The sequence below is a fragment of the Macaca nemestrina genome, chromosome 4, assembly GCF_043159975.1.
Source record: "Macaca nemestrina isolate mMacNem1 chromosome 4, mMacNem.hap1, whole genome shotgun sequence".
NCBI classification, from domain to species: domain Eukaryota; kingdom Metazoa; phylum Chordata; class Mammalia; order Primates; family Cercopithecidae; genus Macaca; species Macaca nemestrina.
In genome coordinates this window covers 157,338,395-157,357,934 of record NC_092128.1, presented here as the reverse complement: position 1 = coordinate 157,357,934, position 19,540 = coordinate 157,338,395, and the positions used below count along the sequence as shown (strand labels likewise).

General features: G+C 38.1%; 1 protein-coding gene across 1 annotated transcript in view; it reads left to right on the top strand.

The window, feature by feature from the left end:
• The first annotated feature begins 215 nt into the window (after positions 1-215).
• LOC105483456 (SAM domain, SH3 domain and nuclear localization signals 1) overlaps positions 216-19,540 on the top strand; it is a 155,062-nt gene continuing 135,737 nt past the window's right edge. The window contains exon 1 of the mRNA XM_024793314.2: positions 216-347. Within this exon, the coding sequence (XP_024649082.2) occupies positions 225-347 (123 nt within the window). The 5' untranslated portion in view covers positions 216-224. The remainder of the gene's footprint in view (positions 348-19,540) is intronic.

The window sequence follows — 19,540 nt, the reverse complement described above, 5'->3', positions numbered from 1 at the left end:
GTAATAATGGTGGGAACAATAATTCCTGGCTGTGTAATAATTCCTGGCTTTACTGTATTGTTCACTGTTGAAAATTAGCATCTTGTAAACTCTTAATCATATCCCCAGGATAATTTAAATAAAGTACTATAAAAAGGTGGGTGGATAAATTAGGTATCTTTTCAAGGAAAATTATTATTCTGTTATACCTTGACTCATACATCTCCCTGTTGCAGGAAGGCTCTATGGATAGCTTATATGAGCCGATCCCAGAGCAACAAGCTAACCAAGAAAACAAGTCTAGTAGAACTGATTCTCCTATCCCACCCTTTGGAGAGAGTGAACAAACACGGAACAGTCTCTTCATGGTGAGTGAAGCATTAACTGGAGTGGATTTTTTTTTCTCTATTATAGATCTAGAATCTCTTGCCTAATGATACCTGTTAATGCAGCAAAAATTCACTATTCTCAGAAGGTTATTCCTTTAGTTTTTGATTTTCTCTTTCTTGTTGTCTTTTTTATGATTTTGGCTTATTAAAATGACCACCATTTATTGAATGTGCACTGGATGATTATATAAGTTAACTTAATCCTCAAAGCTACCTTATGACTATAAATAATTATATCATTTTCTAGATCTGGGAGTTGCAAGAAAGAAAGGCAAGATAAGATACTAAAGGCTATAAACTATTAAGTGTTAAAGTTGGCATTTAAACAAATGTATATCTGAATCAGTAGTTTCTGGCAAACCAGGTGGTGGTTGCAAGGGAGACCTAGATTGATAGCATTTGTCAATTTCCACCGTGTAAATGCTCCACCATGGCCAATTTCAAGCTACCCATAGTTTAACTACAGGTTTGCAGTATCTGAATATTTAGTTAATAATTATCTCAAGTGCTGATTCTGGCACATCACTGGCTGCTTTCAAAGTTTATGCTCTAACCACTATAATAAACTGTTTCTTGAATTTATGGATACACACCATCATTTCTAAAAGGTAAGTGTTAGAAAAATGCAAATGCAAATTGTTTTGTGAATTATCTTTAAAATTGCTAGAGATAGAGTTCTCTGCATTACACAGAATCGTACCTGTCCCTGTTCAACAGTGCTGGCTATCCTAACTCTTAGGCAATTGACCTGTATTTAAAATACAGTCGACCCTTGAACAACATGGATTCAAGCTGTGCAGGTCCACTTATACACAGATTTTCTTTTGCCTCTGCCACAACTGCTCCGATTCCTCCTCCTCCTCAGCCTACTCAGTGTGAAGATGACAGGAATAGAGACCTTTATGATGATCCACTTCCACGTAGTGAATAATAAATGTGTTTTCTCTCACTCATGTTCTTATTAACATTTTCTTTTCTCTAGCTTACTTACTTGTAAGAATACAGTATGTAATACATATAACATACAACAGGTGTATTGATTGACTATTGATGTTATCAGTAAGTCTTCCAGTCAACAGTAGGCTATTAGTAAAGTTTTTTGGGAGTCAAAAGTTATATGAACATTTTGTACTACATGGGGCGTCAGCAACCCTAACCTCCATGTTGTTGAAGTCAACTATAATTTAATACATATGAACTTATTTTACATTTGTTGTGGCTTAGGAAAATATAAAACAGCCTATGTCTACTACAGAAAAAGAGCATCCGTATACTTACAGATTTAGATGTCACTTCCTGTCCTTATAATCACACTTTTCCGGTTAACACACAAAAAATCATTTTTTCAGTGCCTTATTTTTGTAAGGTAATATATGTATACATGAAATTATGTATGTTTATTCTCACAACAATTTTAGAGAGATTTAGAAAGGTGCAAAAGGTTAGATAACTTGTCCACTCAAAAAGAGGATGCACCAGGATTCAAACTCAGAGCTTTTTTGCTTCAGAGAAAGGGTAACAGCAAATTACTTTTAAGTTTTGCACTTACCTTCACACATACCTATTTTGTTCTTTGGGTATATTAAAAACGGCTTACTACCATAGCTTCCAAAGTTTTGGCTTCTTGAAAGCTTGGAGCAATTAGAAAGCAATGTTGGAAAGCAAATTTAATAATAAATCTCAGTAACATAAAAATAATACAAAAATATTTTTTAATTCAGCGGAAACTCTTCCCTTAAATTTACACCTTTTTGAACGTCCCTAAGATGCTGGTATTGCTAGATATGCATAAGAGGGAGCAATAATACTTTGCACATATTAATGTGAGAGAGATAAACCATTCACATGGAGGCTGTGAATTGACATTGCAAATTGTTCATAAGCATTTTCACCCCATAATTAAAAAGAAAAATCGAATAGGTTGAAGAGCCTGAAGATATTTCCTTAAATGTGTGAGTTTAGTAAACATGCATAAAAAACGAACCATTTCATGGCCAACTAGTCTACTAAAATTTTTTCAATCTTCATTTATATTGCAAAAGAAGACGAGAATGATAAAAACATGATTTCAATTGCTATAGCTCTGTCTCTCTCTGTAATTTCTCAGCATTTAATTAAAAATATATGTATACATACAAACATATACGTATGTATACATGCATACTGAAAAGTCAGTTCAACCCTTGATTTCACCTTTTAGTTGTTGAATTATGCCATTCCGATCAAATTATTATTAACACTTATCATATTCCTAATGAAAATTATTTCACAACTTAGATGAATAAAGTCATTTTTTAAAAATAATTAAATCAAAAGATTTTAAGTACCTGCTTTCTTAGTATCCCCAGTTAATGGTTTGGAGCTTTCCTAAATTTCCTTCTCAGCCTTTGAGGAATAGATTTTTTTTCTTTTTCTCGTGGTATTGGCACTTCCTTCCCCCATCTTGATGTAAGAAAAAAAAGTTTCGGACCTAACTTAACAGTACCAGAAACAAATATTATTCCATTTGGACTCATTCTTCAGACATACACTGAAATCACCCTAAAGCTAATGGAGTTCTGGCTCAAGCTCCCAGTCCTCAATCCGGGTATTTGTAACCTTTCCAGAGAAGACAGGTACTCCCAGAATCTCTAGAACCAACCTGACAATACATCTATTTGTTATGGAGGAAACTATAGCCCATAATAAAAATAATGTCAGTTGCCACATGAATTGAAAAGGAAAATCAAAATGAGAGAAGAATCCTTGGTTTCCCTTATAAAATATATTATTTATTCATACACACTAGGAATTTTACCCTTTGGATATCACGACTTTGAACATAGTGGGAGTCCCATAGATGAACATAAGATCATCAATATTCTCAAAGGAGATGATCCAGTGTAGCTCATATGTATCATTATGGGTAGTAGAGGCATTGAACAGAAAGAGGTTTATTCGGGAGTTTTAAATGAAGAATATCATACATCATCATAAATATCTAGTTTGTATTTTAATTGCAATTTCAGGAAGGATTGATAATGGATGGCTTGTCCAAAGAGAAACCAATTTAAGATATGGGACATTATTAAATGTTTAAAAGAGAAATAATAAGTGACCCACTTGCAGTATATTAGGAAAGGCATAAGTGTTGGAGGACAACTGCCAAAAACTAGCGGGAGTGAACAAGCATGCGGCTAAGTAAATGTGCTGAAAAAAAAAAATAAGCTAACATATTAGCCTAAGGACTGATCAATCCATAATGTTATTTTAAATGTAGCCTGTAACTGCTTGATTCTGTATCTATTTTAGTTCCTCCTTATGTCTGAAGCTAAATAAGTATTTGAATTAGAAAAAGTGAGAATGCTACGGTTCGAATGTTTCTCTTAAAAAGTTCATGTGTTGGAATTTAAACCCCCAGTGCAATCATACTGACAGGTGGGGTCTTTAAGAAGCAATTAATAGATCATGAGAGCTCTAACCTACAAATGGATGAATGTCGTTATCGTCAGAGTAAGTTTGTTATCGAGGGTAGGTTTGTCATAAAAACAAGTTTGGCCCTCTCTTGTTCTGTTTGTTTTGCCCTCTCTTGCTTGCCCTTTTGCTTTCTGCCATGGAATGACACAGTAAGAAGGTCCTCATGAGATGTGGCCCCTCTGTTTTGGACTTCTCAGCTTCCAGAACTGTGATCCAATAAATTCCTGTTTGCTATAAATTACCCAGTCTCAGGTATTCTGTTATAGCAACACAAAACAGATTAAGACAGAGAACATAAAATGTTTGTATCTCTGCCAATTTGGGGTTAACTGGATCAAGTCTGAATTATCTGACTTGCTGTCTATATTGATTGAAGCAAACAAATAATTGTCAGTTTTCCACTTCATTTTGTATCTCATAAATTGATAGAAAACTTGAGCCTTTTAAAAAATGTGCTTAAATGTGGGTCAAAGGCAATGCTCCTATTATTCATATCTTGTGCATAGTTGTCATTCAATAAATATTTGTAAGCTAAATAAATGGATCAGTGAAGGTTCATTACTCAAGCTAAAGAAAGTCTTAATAATAATGGAGAGCCAATGATGCAGCAGATGAAATTGTCAGCTTTGGAGTTGAGCAGTTATGGATTCTCTTTCTAGTTCTGTCGCTTAGAAGGTATATGACCTTGGAAAGTTGCTTAAAGTCTTGCAGTCTCCGTTTCCTTACACTGTAGAACAAGGTGAGTAATGTTCTGTATAAATTTGCCAAATTCAATTGTAGAAAACAGAAGCAACTCTTGCTACTAGAAGCAGGCAGGATTTAGCATAGAAGTTAGAGAACCCTCAGAAGGGCTGATTTTTATACTCTAGAGCAGGGACTGAAAATCATAGCCTGAGGCAGCCTGTAATTGTATCATGCATGAACTAAAAATGGCTTTTATATTTTTAAAAGTATCTTTAAAAACAGAAACAAAAATAAAGGAGACAATAGAATGCAATAGAAACTGTGTCTCACAAACCTAAAATATTTCTATCTGACTTTTCACAGAAAAAGTGTGCTAACCCCTGCCCTAGAGCTACAGGGTACAACCTCTGGTGGCAACTGAGTACTTGAAAAGTGGCTAGTGCAAATGCAGATGGACAACAGGCATAAAATATATAACGTATTCTAAAGACTTCATATAAAAAATGAGTAAAATATAGGTTATTAATAATTTTGTAACGATGATTTGATGAAGTGATAGTATTTGATATATTTTAGATAAAAGGGAAATTTTTTTTTGTTTTGTTTGGAGACAGAGTCTCGCTCTGTCGCCCAGGCTGGAGTGCAGTGGCACCATCTCAGCTCACTGCAAGCTCCGCCTCCCGGGTTCCGGCCATTCTCCTGCCTCAGCCTCCCGAGTAGCTGGGACTACAGGCGCCCGCCACCTCGCCTGGCTAGTTTTTTGTATTTTTTAGTAGAGACAGGGTTTCGCCGTGTTAGCCAGGATGGTCTCGATCTGCTGACCTCGTGATCCGCCCGTCTCGGCCTCCCAAAGTGCTGGGATTACAGGCTTGAGCCACTGCGTCCGGCCTGATAAAAAGGAAATTTTACTCATTTCCTTTAACATGGCTACTGGAGGTGATCTCCACTTTCACATCCCACTTTCCAATTTCACATGGATGCATATAATCTGCCAAGTCTAAATCATATCTGCTATCCAAGCTTTGCGGGAATGTATATAATGTGGTTTTTAGCCTTCTGGTTTTTGCATAGAGAAAGACACACCAGAAGGTACATGGGGGAATTTTAAGGGGAATTCTACTATGTCCACCACTCTCCCCTCGCAGGGTCTTTAATCCTTATTGTAAGTGGTGTCACTACACTCTAACCAAAACACACACATACACAAACAGTGCCGTCTCACCACTGGAACTCCTTTGCAGTGTATGTGAAGGATGGCTGGCTTTCAGAAGGTGACTCTCCTTTGTCTCTAGAGAATATAATTTGTGTTAAGCTGGTCCCAGGCACAGTTTTATGATAACATTTAAAATGAGTTGGATATAACAATCCCTCTGCAATACTTGGGTCCTGTAAACTATTAATAGATTAAGACCTTTTTTTTTTCCCCCAGTGAATATACAGATAGATGACCAAAGAAAGCAAGATTATTTAATCACATTATTTTAGAGAATAAATCACAAACAAAGGAGTTGATACACAAAATTGCTGCTGCATCTTCAAGCAGATGACATTCTCAATAGCAGCTAAGTTTAAGGATTACCTGAAGACAGATACCCAAACCCCGTCTTGGAGCTATTACAATTACAGCAGCCCTGTCCATTGGAAATATAATGTGACTCACACATTTTAGTTATTCTGGTTGTCAAAATAAAATGTTTTAAAAAGAGAGACAGGTTAAATTAATTTTAATAATATATCAAATTAAGCCAATATATCTAAAGTATTATCATTTCAACATGTAATTAATACAAAATTAATGAGATTTTTGTATTCTTGTTTCTAAACTAACACTGAAATCTGATGTATATTTTATAGTAAAGAGCACATTTCAGTTCAGATGCTGAAACTTCAGTGGTTAAAGTGCAATCAGTTCCAGCGAAACAATCTCACCTTTGGTTTTAAATTAAAATTAAATTAAATTAAAATTCACTTTCTAAGTTGTATCAGCCACATATTAAGTACTCAATAGCCACTTGAGACTATGGATGGCTGCCATATTGGACAAGGTAGGACTGAAGGCTTGAAATTGCTGATGGTGCAGAGGCATAAAAGTAACCAGAAAATATCAATTCTCCACTTCACTTAGGGAAGTATAGATGTTAAAGTATAAAAATGTTTGATGATAGGCAATTAGTCATATACTTTTCGAAAGAGCATAGATGTTAAAATATAACAATACTTGATAATAAAACAGTTACACACTTTTTGTTTGTTTGTTTGTTTGAGACAGAGTCTCGCTCTGTCGCGCAGGCTGGAGTGCAGTGGCGCGATCTCGGCTCACTGCAAGCTCCACCTCCCGGCTTCAAGCGATTTCCCCGCCCCAGCCCCACCCCACACCTCGGCCTCCCCAGTAGTTGGGACTACAGGTGTGCACCACCATGCCCTGCTAATTTTTTGTATTTTAATAGAGACAGGGTTTCACCATGTTGGCCAGGATGGTCTCAATCTCCTGATCTCGTGGCCTCGTGATCCGCCCGCCTCGGCCTCCTAAAGTCCTGGGATTACAAGCGTGAGCCACTGCGCCCGGCCAGTTACACACTTAGAGATAAAATTATAGGAAACACATCAGTTTACCAATGAGGAAGCTGAGATTAGTGACTTGACTGCAGTGACAGATGGAGTCTAGGCTGGAGTTCTGGATCCCAAATAGTAGTCCTGTTTTTTTGGTTTCTCTGCCACAAGCGTAGCGTGTGTGGCGGCAGTGCAGTGGGGGGTTACATGCATGTACGTGTACAGAAGAGTGAGAGAGATCAAGAGGGGAGGATTAGGCCAGGCGCGGTGGCTCAAGCCTGTAATCCCAGCCCTTTGGGAGGTCGAGACGGGCGGATCACAAGGTCAGGAGATCGAGACCATCCTGGCTAACCCAGTGAAATCCCGTCTCTACTAAAAAAATACAAAAAACTAGCCAGGCACGGTGGCGGCGCCTGTAGTCCCAGCTACTCGGGAGGCTGAGGCAGGAGAATGGTGGGAACCCGGGAGGCGGAGCTTGCAGTGAGCTGAGATCCGGCCACTGCACTCCAGCCTGGGCGACAGAGTGAAACTCCGTCTCACAAAAAAAAAAAAAAAAAAAAAAAAAAAAGGGAGGGGGATGATTAGAAGAGTGTCTTTTTGGGAGATGAGGAGTGAGGAAGAGGAAACGTTGGTAGGAAAAATAACCCAACCTTATAATATACGTGCTAAATATATTCTGATATCTAGAGAACATAGTGAAAAGAACTTGAGATGGGTGAATAGACTTACATTTTATTCCTGCTCTCAGACTGGGAGCTGTGTCTTTGGGAATGTGATTGAACTTCTCTCACCCTAAGTTTTCTGAGCAATAGAATATGGATAAAAATTTCTGTCTCTTGCAGAAAACCAAACACCGCATGTTCTCACTCATAGGTGGGAATTGAACAATGAGATCACTTGGACACAGGGCAGGGAACATCACACACCAGGGCCTGTCGGGGGATGGGGGCCTGGGGGAGGGACAGCATTGGGAGAAATACCTAATGTAAATGATGAGCTGATGGGTGCAGCAAACCAACATGGCACATGTATACCTGTGTGACAAACCTGCACGTTGTGCACATGTACTCTAGAACTTAAAGTATAATAAAAAAACAAAAATCTGTCTCCTGGCTTACAGTGAGCATCAAATGTTGTAACCCACTTTAAGCACCTGGTATGGTGCATGTTAATGATCATCACCTTTCCTTCTGCAAACCGCCACACCAGGGCACAGCAATCTTTTAATTTAGTATCCTTGATTAAATGACTTTAAGTCAAACTCTCACTTAATCTTGGATGTTATTTTAAAATAACTGCTTCAAATAATTTGTAATCAATGCTTCTTATCTAAAAGTATTGATTTTTACTGGACAAGAAGAAGCAACAGGATTTATTGTTGATGTGCATTAGAAAACCCAAGATTTTAATCTCCACAAATCGCCTCAAACACCTGGGTGTAGTGCAGTGTTTGACAATTCAGCCTTAGATTTCCCACCAAATGTAGACAGCTGTAAACAAGAACATCTATAATAGTGGTATTTTTTCACCTACTAATTCAAATTTCAGGGTTTTCTTTTCCTTTTAATTTTTTTTTTTTTTTTTTTTTTTTTTTGAGATGGAGTCTTGCTCTGTCACCCAGGCTGGGGTGCAGTGGCCGGATCTCAGCTCACTGCAAGCTCCACCTCCTGGGTTCCGGCCATTCTCCTGCCTCAGCCTCCCGAGTAGCTGGGACTACAGGCGCCCGCCACCTCGCCCGGCTAGTTTTTTGTATTTTTTAGTAGAGATGGGGTTTCACCGTGTTAGCCAGGATGTTCTTGATCTCCTGACCTCGTGATCCACCCGTCTCAGCCTCCCAAAGTGCTGGGATTACAGGCTTGAGCCACCGCACCCAGCCTAATTTTTTTTTAAATTTTTTTCACTTTAAGTTCCGGGATACAAATGCAGAACGTGCAGGGTTGTTACATAGGTACATGTGTGCCATGGTGTTTTGCTGCACCTATCAACCTGTCATCTAGGTGTTAAGTCCCACATGCATTAGCTATTTGTCCTGATGCTCTCCCTCCCCTAGCCGTTGCACCCTAACAGGCCCTGGTGTGTGTTGTTCCCCTCCCTGTGTCCATGTGTTCTCATTGTTCAACTCCCATTTATGAGTGAGAACATGTGGTGTTTGGTTTTCTGTTCCTGTGTTAGTTTGCTGAGGATAATGGCTTCCGGCTTCATCCATGTCCCTGCAAAGGACGTGATCTCATTCCTTTTTACAGCTGCCTAGTATTTCATGGTGTATATGTACCACATTTTCTTTTCCAGTCTATCATTGATGGGCATTTAGGTTGGTTCCATGTCTTTGCTATTGTGAATAGTGCTGCAATAAACATAAGTGTGCATGTATCTTTATAATAGAATGATTTATATTCCTTTGGGTATATACCCAGTAATGGGATATGTGAGTCAAATGGTATTTCTGGGTCAAATGGTATTTCTGGTTCCAGATCCTTGATGTATCACCACACTGTCTTTCACAATGGATGAACTAATTCACATTTCCGCTAACAGTGTAACAGCATTCGTATTTCTCCACATCCTCTCCAGCATCTGTTGTTTCTTGATTTTTTAATAATCACCATCTGACTGGCATGAGATGGTATCTCATTGTGGTTTTGATTTGCATTTCTCTAATGATCAGTGATGTTGAGCTTTTCCTCGTGTTTGTTGGCTGCATAAATATCTTCTTTTGAGAAGTATCTGTTCATCTCCTTTGCCCACTTTTTAATGGGGCTTTTTTCTTTTTTTCTTGGAAATTTGTTTAAGTTCCTTGTAAATTCTGGATATCAGACCTTTGTCGCATGGTAGATTGCAAAATTTTCTCCCATTCTGTAGATTGCCTTTTCACGCTGATGATAGTTTCTTTTGCTGTGCGGAAGCTCTTTAGTTTAATTAGATCCCATTTGTCAATTTTAGCTTTTGTTGCAATTGCTTTTGGTGATTTCATCATAAAATCTTTGCCCATGCCTATGTTCTGAATGATATTGCCTACGTTTTCTTCTAGGGTTTGTTTTTTTTTTATAGTTTTGGGTTTTTAAATTTAAGTCTTTAATCCATCTTGAGTTAATTTTTGTATAAGGTGTAAGAAAGGGGTCCAGTTTCAGTTTTCTGCATATAGTTAGCCAGTTTTCCCAGCACCATTTATTAAATAGGGATGATAATAATAAAATTAAATATTTTAAAAATCCAAGTTTAATTTTTTATATACTTACTCATCAACATTTTGTACTGATAACAATCACTGGAAAAATTGATTAAAACATTCCCAGCTACTAGATGTTAATGAAAAAGTAATATAGCAGATTCAAGCATAGTTTTAAAGACAAACAATATGATACGCGTCTAACAGTTGGTTAGAGCTCAGCACTAATGAGGCCAAGGTCAGGGGTTAATCCCCTCATAGCTAGTTAGTTTTGTTCTATTTCATAGCCAATGGCAGCATCCATGACTTCAGATAGCTGACTTGGATATGCATGCTATTGATCATTAGGGAGTCTGGGCTGAAGGATAGAGGGCACCAACAGAAAACCATTGCCCATTATGGGAAGAACAACTGAAGGGTAGAACTACCCTGCTCCATTTGTCCATGAAGATTTTCTTTTGCTCTAATCAGTATTAGGCCACCAGGTATAATTCTCCACTTTCAGCTTGGGATAACTTATCAGACAATAGTAAGAGCATTAAAATAGAAAACTGAGCTCTCCTTCTGGCTTGGTTTCTAAATAGAACTTGATTAAGTCATTACCCAATCCAGAACCCAGTTTTTACCTCTAAAAACTAACAGAGTTAGACCAGATGTTTTTTAAGGTCCTTTGCTGCACTAAAATGGCTCTATAAATACATTTAAGATTTTTTTTGGAGTGGAGGGTTGTCCAACATTAAACTCTATTACCTTCCTTTTGGTACTGCAGAAGGCAAAACTTTAAGAGGACCTCAATGAACCCCACTGTATTAATCAGGGTTCTCTAGAGAAACAGAACTAATAGGGTGTGCATGGTGTGTGTGTGTGTGTGTGTGTGTGTGTGTGTGTGTGTGTGTGTGTGTGGAGAGAGAGAGAGAGAGAGAAAGCAACATCTAGACTGGTGTTTCACCAAATATCTGGGTACTGTGGCCTTGCCATGTTGACACATAAAATAAACTAACCATAACATCTGCCTTTTGGTATTTATGTCCTTGTGTAATCTTCATCCTTGCATGTTACTTGATTCCAATAGAGAAGGGCAAAGGTGACAGGAAGTCACTTCTGTGATTAGCATATAAAAGACTTGCTAGCAGGCTGCCTCTGTTGCTTTCTTGTTTTGCACACTATGATGAAGCCCGATTCCACTCCACGTGGAAGAGACACACATGATAAGGAGCTAGGAAAGGCATTCAGTCTATAGCCAACAATGAAGTAAGGCCTCCAGCCCAACAGCCTTCAGGAAATTGAATGCTGCCAACAATCACTGAGTAAAATTAAAGGAGAATCCTTTCCCTAGCTGAACCATCAGATGAAACCTTAGACCTTTGGGCCAACAATTGATTACAATCCTGTGAGTGACCATGGAATAGAGAACTCATCTAAGTCAGGCCCATATTCTTAACCCACAGAAACTCTGAGATAATAAATGTGTATTTTTTAAGCCATTAAATTTGGGAGTAATTTGTTGCACAACAATAAATAACTGATACAGGAACTAAAATTAATGTGACAAGATATTGATCACGGTTATTTGCAGATAAACAAATGAATGCTAGTTAATTTAAGCAGAAAGGAATATACTACAGGTTATAGAAAGCCCAGAATTACTGGGAGCTGAAAACACATACTCTAAGCTTGCAGGAATTACGCCGAGAAGGCACACTATAAACCAGCCACCAAAGATTGCTGCTGCTTCTATCACAGTCAGGAAGTGGCCAAATCCAGAAGCTACTACCACAATGGCTGGCTCCAGAACCACACTCTCTCCACTGAAGTTTGTGACCTTAAAAATAGATGCACACACCTTGCTGTTTCCCTATGTTAGTCAGGTTTTGTATCAGTGTCTCAAGTTAGCATCTGTGATACATATGACCTAAACAACATACCTTATTCTAGTAGCAAGAGAAGTTAGAAAATGTGTTTCTTTCCTTCTTTCCTTTCCTTTTTTCCTTCTTTCCTTCCATCCTTCCTTCCTTCCTTCCTTCCTTCCTTTCTTCCTTCCTTCTTCCTTTTTTCTTCCTACTTCTCTTTTCTCCTCTCTTCCTCTTCTTATTCCTTCTTCTACACATTGATTTTCAGATCAATGAAAGACAGATGTCCACAAGTTAGCATCTGTGATACACATGACCTAAACAACATACCTTATTCTAGTAGCAAGAGAAGTTAGAAAATGTGTTTCTTTCCTTCTTTCCTTTCCTTTTTTCCTTCTTTCCTTCCTTCCTTCCTTCCTTCCTTCCTTCCTTCCTTCCTTCCTTCCTTCCTTTCTTCCTTCCTTCTTCCTTTTTTCTTCCTACTTCTCTTTTCTCCTCTCTTCCTCTTCTTATTCCTTCTTCTACACATTGATTTCAGATCAATGAAAGACAGATGTCCACTTCAGCAAGAAAATATATATTCAAAATATCTAGAGAGTAACATAAGTAACTGTGATTAAATTCTGATTTATAAGTATCAAGCCTAACTTCTATAAGAATCCCCAGAAGGAATTCCTAAAAATAATGCAATACAGTAATTAGAAGCACAAGATTTGGGGGAGGAAGTCAAACAAACATTATAAAAACCCCATCTTGGGTGGGGCACAGTGGCTCTCGCCTGTAATCCCAGCACCTTGGGAGGCGGAGGTGGGCAGATCACAAAGTCAGGAGTTTGAGACCAGTCTGGCCAATATGGTGAAACCCTGTCTCTATTAAAAATACAAAAAATTAGCCAGGTGTCGTGGTGGGCACCTGTAATCCCAGCTACTCAGGAGGCTGAGGCAGGAGTATGGCGTGAACCTGGGAAGCAGAGCTTGAAGTGAGCTGAGATCCTGCCACTGCACTCCAGCCTGGGTGACAGAACAAGACTCTGTTTCAAAGAAAAAAAAATCCCATCTTGGACAAGTTCCTTAAACTCTTTACGCCCTTGTTTCTTCTCCTATAAAATGAGAAAACTATTTGTTACTTAATTATCAGGTGAGAATAAAAAGTGACAACGTATTTTATACTATTAGCTAGAAGACTCAGACAAAGTAAATGATCAATAATCGGTGTTAACTCTAAGTACATAACTGTGGTTCGTAGTTTAATGGTACAAGTCCTGTGAAGAACGTGAGATTTAAGGTCAGCTTAAAAAGGAAGAACTAGAGGTAAAAATGACGAAAGAGAGGTGTTTAAGATGTTATCACTGCACAGTGTCCCAGAACCTTTCAAAAAAGGTCTTAAAAAACCACTTAGAGTCTAGTGTCTTATAAATGGGTAAATGGACACATTGAAATGTGACATGTCATCTTAGAATAGGTGAGTAATGGAGAAGTCAAAGTAGGTGACTCCCAAGTTGGTATTCTAACCACTTAACTGCATTTCTTACTTGACTTAAACTATTAAAATTGAGAGTTTTTTGTTCTGTCTTATATTATCATCAGCATTGACATAGCTATTAATAATATAGACACTAAAGGAAGAAAATGAGATTAACAATGGCATCCATCAGCTAGGTCTTCATCAAACTATGAACAAGAGGAGTCAATGTCAAAACAGTGCACGTAATCCTTTTCTTGACTTTGAGATTGTATAATGACTCATAACAAGCCAATATGTAAAACATAGATTATGTTGACTAAAAAGGCTGCACTTTTCCTTCATTTTTATTGTTTCCTGTTATATCTATGATTACATACAGCTGTTCTTCTGCCACCAATTCATACATGAACACCTTTTGGTAGTTTTAATTGGTTTCCTCCCGTAAATAGAGACTTATGTTAAAATAAAATGAAATCAATAGATTAAGGTTAATTGTGCTCTGTTCTTTTTTTTATTTCCTAGGCTTATGGGAGAACTACTAATTGAATCTGATGAAAGCCATGGTTATCTCTTTAATCATTTAAAAAAAAAAGCTGTAAAGCAAAAAAGCCCATTCCTACTTTAATTTTCTCTTAAAAGCATTTGTCATCACTACTGACATTGGACTGAACTACTATAGATCAGGAACCATGGATTGTTTCTACAGAAAGGGATTTTAAAATTCTTGTTCATCAGCCTTGGTTTTATACATGGATACCTGATTGAGCTCTGAGAGGGTTCCTGGGTCTTGCCCAGTTTAGTAGCAGCCGTGGGAGAGCAAGCCAGGTTCTGGAACAAGCCAGGTTCTGGGGTACCAGTTCAGTGCTTTTCCATTGCAAAGATGGAATTTGACATTTTCACCCATCGGATTTCCTATCACATTTTTGTGCAAGTTTGTGTGTCTTGCTCTTGTTTCATTCGTGGCTATGAAGATTAAAGAAGATAATAGGTGGCAGGAAACATGGCACTTAGTAAACATTAGTTGTTCTTTCCTTTTCTAAAACCTTGTGTAAATATAATTTTATAAATCACATTTAAGGACACTTAAGAGAGCTCTGTTTTAAGACATCTGGAAGGGAATCTTTTTGAAAAGGAGGAATCTTTTATAATGCAAATAGCCATCCCCTAGGTAACCTGTTTTGCCATCCTGGATATTTATAGTGCTCTGAGAAGAGTTTGTTGCTTTAGGATTGATATAAAGCTCTCTTCGCACACTAGTAGACACATGGCAAAGTTCGTGCAATTTGCCAGCTCTCTTCCTGATGGATTATGGCCGCTGTGCATTCTCCAGGCACTATAAGCTACAGGACCTGCCCTGCGATGAGAGGCTGTGTGTGGATGCTGTACACCACCCTCTTAGAGAAACCAGAATTCATTAGCTGTATGAGGTTGTTACTTGAAGACAGGAGCTGAACAGGCTGGCAAGAAAGCCTCACTTTTGCCATCAGAAAGAGCTGTTGCTTTTCCTTCTTCATTTTATTCTCACAGGAGGATAAAATCTGTTTTCCCTGAGAACCATAACATTATTACAGTAATATGCTTGGGCAGCGGGGGGGGAGCCTCTAATGCACAAACTGCCACCTAAATTCATTGGTTCCTGAAGTGCCCACTTTTAATTAAATGTGCTGTCATAAATTGCTGGGCATTCTCTGATGATGATGATGGCAGCTACAAAATGATTAATACCTTTAAAACACATCAGTGTGCTGTCTACACACTTGTCTTCAAATAGTACTAACTTATTAGTATTAGTGCTTGAAGAAGGGTGTTCTTTCTGAGGTGTTTATTTAGTGGTGACATGTGGTATTACATTTCTCTGCATTTTTGTAGCTAATCTCCCTTCTGGCCAATAGCGCTTCTTTGTGAAATTTCTGACCTAGATGATAGGTAGATTTTGTATCTATGCCGTCAAGCATAGAAGTAGTATCAGGAAGTAGTGAAGACACTGTAAAGTTAAACTGAGGCTGGAGCCGAACCAGGAATGAAGACACAAGGCAAATGGCAGTGAGAATAGCCTTTTATTAGGGCCTGTGGGCAAGGTTCCTCGGTCAAAGGCATGGGCCGAGGAAGTCGCGCTGAGGGAGGAAGGTAGGGGCTTCGTATAGCCTGAGAGGTAAGGAAGCTAATTGTGCAAACAGGGCCTGGGGGGTCTTGAAACTAGTAGGGCAGGAGCTGAGTAAGGGTCATGAGGAAGGGGTCTTTGGAAATTGTCAGCTGAAACTGCTTTTTACGAACTTGTGGAATGCAGGTGAGCTGCAGGTCACGGGGGAGTGTGACTGCCCAGCTGGAACCTCTGATGTATGTAAGTCTGAGGGTGTGTTCAAAGAGGGAGGGAAGTCTCGAAACAAAGGGCCTGCTGGAACAAAGGGCCTGCTACGCCGAGTGGTGCTGCCATGTCGGGTCCAGGTCCCTGCCTAACAGACACCACGCACAAAACCCTAGTTTTATCACTTACTAGTTGTGTGAGCTTAGGCAAGAATATTGACTGCTCTGTGTCTCTGTTTACCTATCTATAAATTGAGGTTAATTGTAATAGTATCAATCCTACAGATTGTTGTGAGGATTAAATTAATTACTACACATAAAGCATTTAGAACTATGCTTGATACTGTATGTATTCCACTGTTATTATTCTGCAAATAATATTCTGCAAAAAAAAAATCAAGAAATCACAAAAGGGATAGGATTTTATCCTTGTTGTTCTTATTAACCTGCTTTTTAACTGACTGGGCTCTGATATTTACCAACATTCCCCTTTGCCGTAGTGATCTCATTCATAACTTGGGAGACTTCTCCTTCATTGGATTTTTTCCATACATTTGCAATCAGGTATGGAGGAAGGCAGTAGGACTTCTTCACATTTGTGATCATTTGTTACTGGTCACATAAATCTTCTTGTTTTGAGAATACAGTTGATAGTTCAATATGTATTTTTTCATCTTTCTGATTGCCTTAGACACACTGAAAAATTGGTCTATTAACTTTGAAGTTTCATAATCATCCTCTTTGCCATATGTCTATTGGAATTTTAAAAATGAACTGTCATGTCTTCTTTGAACATCTGTAGGAACTTTGTTCAAACATAGGAAGCCAAGAAATGTCCAGAGACATACTTATTCAGTTTGCGTGCGGCATTCTTGGAATCACTGTATTTTAATATTAATATAACCGTTTTAGTTATGCAAGTGAACAATCTTCATTTTTGCAAGAGAATGAATTAAGCAAACTACAAATCAAATTAGTTTATTTTAATAGGAATTTACATGCTATATATATTTACGTATGTGTTTGTACCCATGTTCAATTCACTTCAAAATCAGAATTCTATGTAACTATTAATAAACAATTTATCTAATGAGAAATATCATCTATATGTATCTCCAATGTGTTTGACATCATGTAAGGATTTTACATAAGTTAACTCATTTAACCTTTAAAGCTAAAAAAATGGAATTTAATAGGATTCTGAGATCAACAGTTATTGGTGACAGATAATTGAGAGAAAGACTACTTGCAATTCTTTTTTGCCTCTAAAACAATGAGGGGCACATGAAATGCTACCTTAAAATATGACACATTGGCATACTGAATGTATTAGACCATGTTCACACTGCTATAAAGAAATACCCAGAACTGGGCAATCTGTAGAGAGGAAAGAGGTTTAATGGACTCTTAGTCAAACCGCTGTGAGGGAGGCCTCAGGAAACTTATAATCATGACAGAAGGGGAAGCAGGCAGAAAGTACCTTCTTCACATGGTGGCAGGAGAGAGAAATGCATGTGTAGGAGGAACTGTTAACCACTTATGAAACCATCACATCTTGTGAGAACTCACTCAGCATCACGAGAACAGCATAGTGAAAACCACCCCCGTGACCCAGTTCCCTCCCTCTAAGTTCCTCCCTCAACACCTGGGGATTACAAATTCAAGATTAGATTTGGGTGGGGACACAAAGCCTAACCCTATTACTGAGTATCTTAAAGTCAAGGAAATGAAGAAAACAGCAGAAGCAGGAAGATATCTCTGACCTTCTCTTGCCCCTTCTCTCCTAAAGTGGACCATAGAAACTGAAATTTCTATTGCCCCTTTCTCCCCTGAAACAGGCCATAGAATTATAATTCCCCCTCTCTCCTTCTACCCTGAATCAGGCCATAAAATCTAAGAAGATCACGTCCGTGAATGACCCTCCCCTTCTCCTCCTCTGAAGGCTCTCTCATGACAGGTATTCTGCCCTATACTCAGAGACAAGGGATGTCCCACAGAGAGACCAAGAAGAAGCTGAACAAACAGGCCTTGCTAAATTCCCTCCAGTTTATTACCATCAGATCATACCTTTTGTCCTCCAATCATATTTCTGCATGGCAATTCAAAAAAAATACACTTTTCTCTGAGCTTTAGAGTCTTCATTTCTGAAGGTTCATGCCACATCAAACTTTCATTAAATAAGTGTATATTATCTTCTCTTGCTAATGTCTCTTTTGTTATAGGAATATCAGCCATGAACTTTGTGATAGGTGAGGAAAGAAATCTTTTCTCCCCTACCACAGTGTCTGGTACATAGTAGATGTTCAATAAGTGTTTGTTGAATAAAATGTGAATGTAGAAATGAATGACTTGTACGATTCCAAAAAAAAAAATGTATTCGAAATTTTTTAAATCCACCAGCATTTAATTAAGGTAAAGCACAATATGCTTGATCCTAAATGAGTCCATTTATCACTTTGAGCCTCAAGTTTTTCATTTTCAAATCAAAGTTTGCATCAGCTCTACAGTCTTAAAAATTCACCATGGGATTTGCATCATCGATTACCGCCAATCAGTTTTCTCTGGTGCAGAATCACCTTTCACATTTCCGTTAGCTAGGCAACAACTCCTGACATATTCATATTTTTCCTTTTGACTTTGTAATTTGAAAGTGAGGTTTAAAAACCAATAAAGCAAGAAACAGGCACATATTAGGCTCAATCCCAAAGGATAGTCATCTGTAACCTCTGCATGAGAATAGAAATATATTTGATATCTACAATTTATCTGTTCTTTTAAGGTACATCTTCTCTTTCTATTTTTTAAAACTTTGACCTAATTTTATACATGAAAGTGCTTTGCTCTTAGAGCCTTCCTTCATTTACCTTAAAAATAACACAGCCTGGAAATGTTTCTTAGTTTCTATTGGTTCATTTGTAATAATTTTTTTACATTTCACTTTTTAATTTCAAACAATTGCTAGGGAGAAAAATAAAATTAAGCCACACATTCCCTAGTGAATGAAAGGTAAGACAAATGATTACTGCCTAACTTAGGGGTACTGAAGTGAAGGCTAACAGGAGTAAGTTTTACCCGGTATTCATGGCAAATTAATGGACTAGACATTCATTTCACTGAAATAACTCTCTGAAGTGGTATCTTCCTTTTGGAATTCAGAGTAGAATACACACACACACACACACACACACACACACACACACACACACAGCTGTGGTTCTAAAAATAAAACTGCATGTAGTCTTTCTTTGACTTGCCCCTCTAGGAATAAAGTACCCAGGGTATGAACTCCAATGTACGTGACAGTCTGCTTATGTACGCAGCAGTCAGAATTGAAAGCCATTTACATTTTCCACAGCTGCTTTGAGTCTGGTATAAGCAGTACTAAAAATTGCTTAACCAGTTCAATAGTAATCTACAACTAGGCAACACCGAGGGAATAGACCTATTATTCTAATTAAGTAGATGTTGGCCTGTTTAAGTAATCCCTGTTCCTCACATAATCACACTCCAGACCCACATTTAATGTGCTTGACTCTCCCTACCTTGTAGGAAGCAGGTTGCCTAAGGAGAACTACACTAACTCTTTCATCTTAATAGAGATTAAAAAGAAGTTTCAGCTCAATTTTTTGCCCAAAATATTCATTACAAGAAAGTCTTTTAACAAAATTTCCCAAACCTAAACTGATTCATCATGAGGA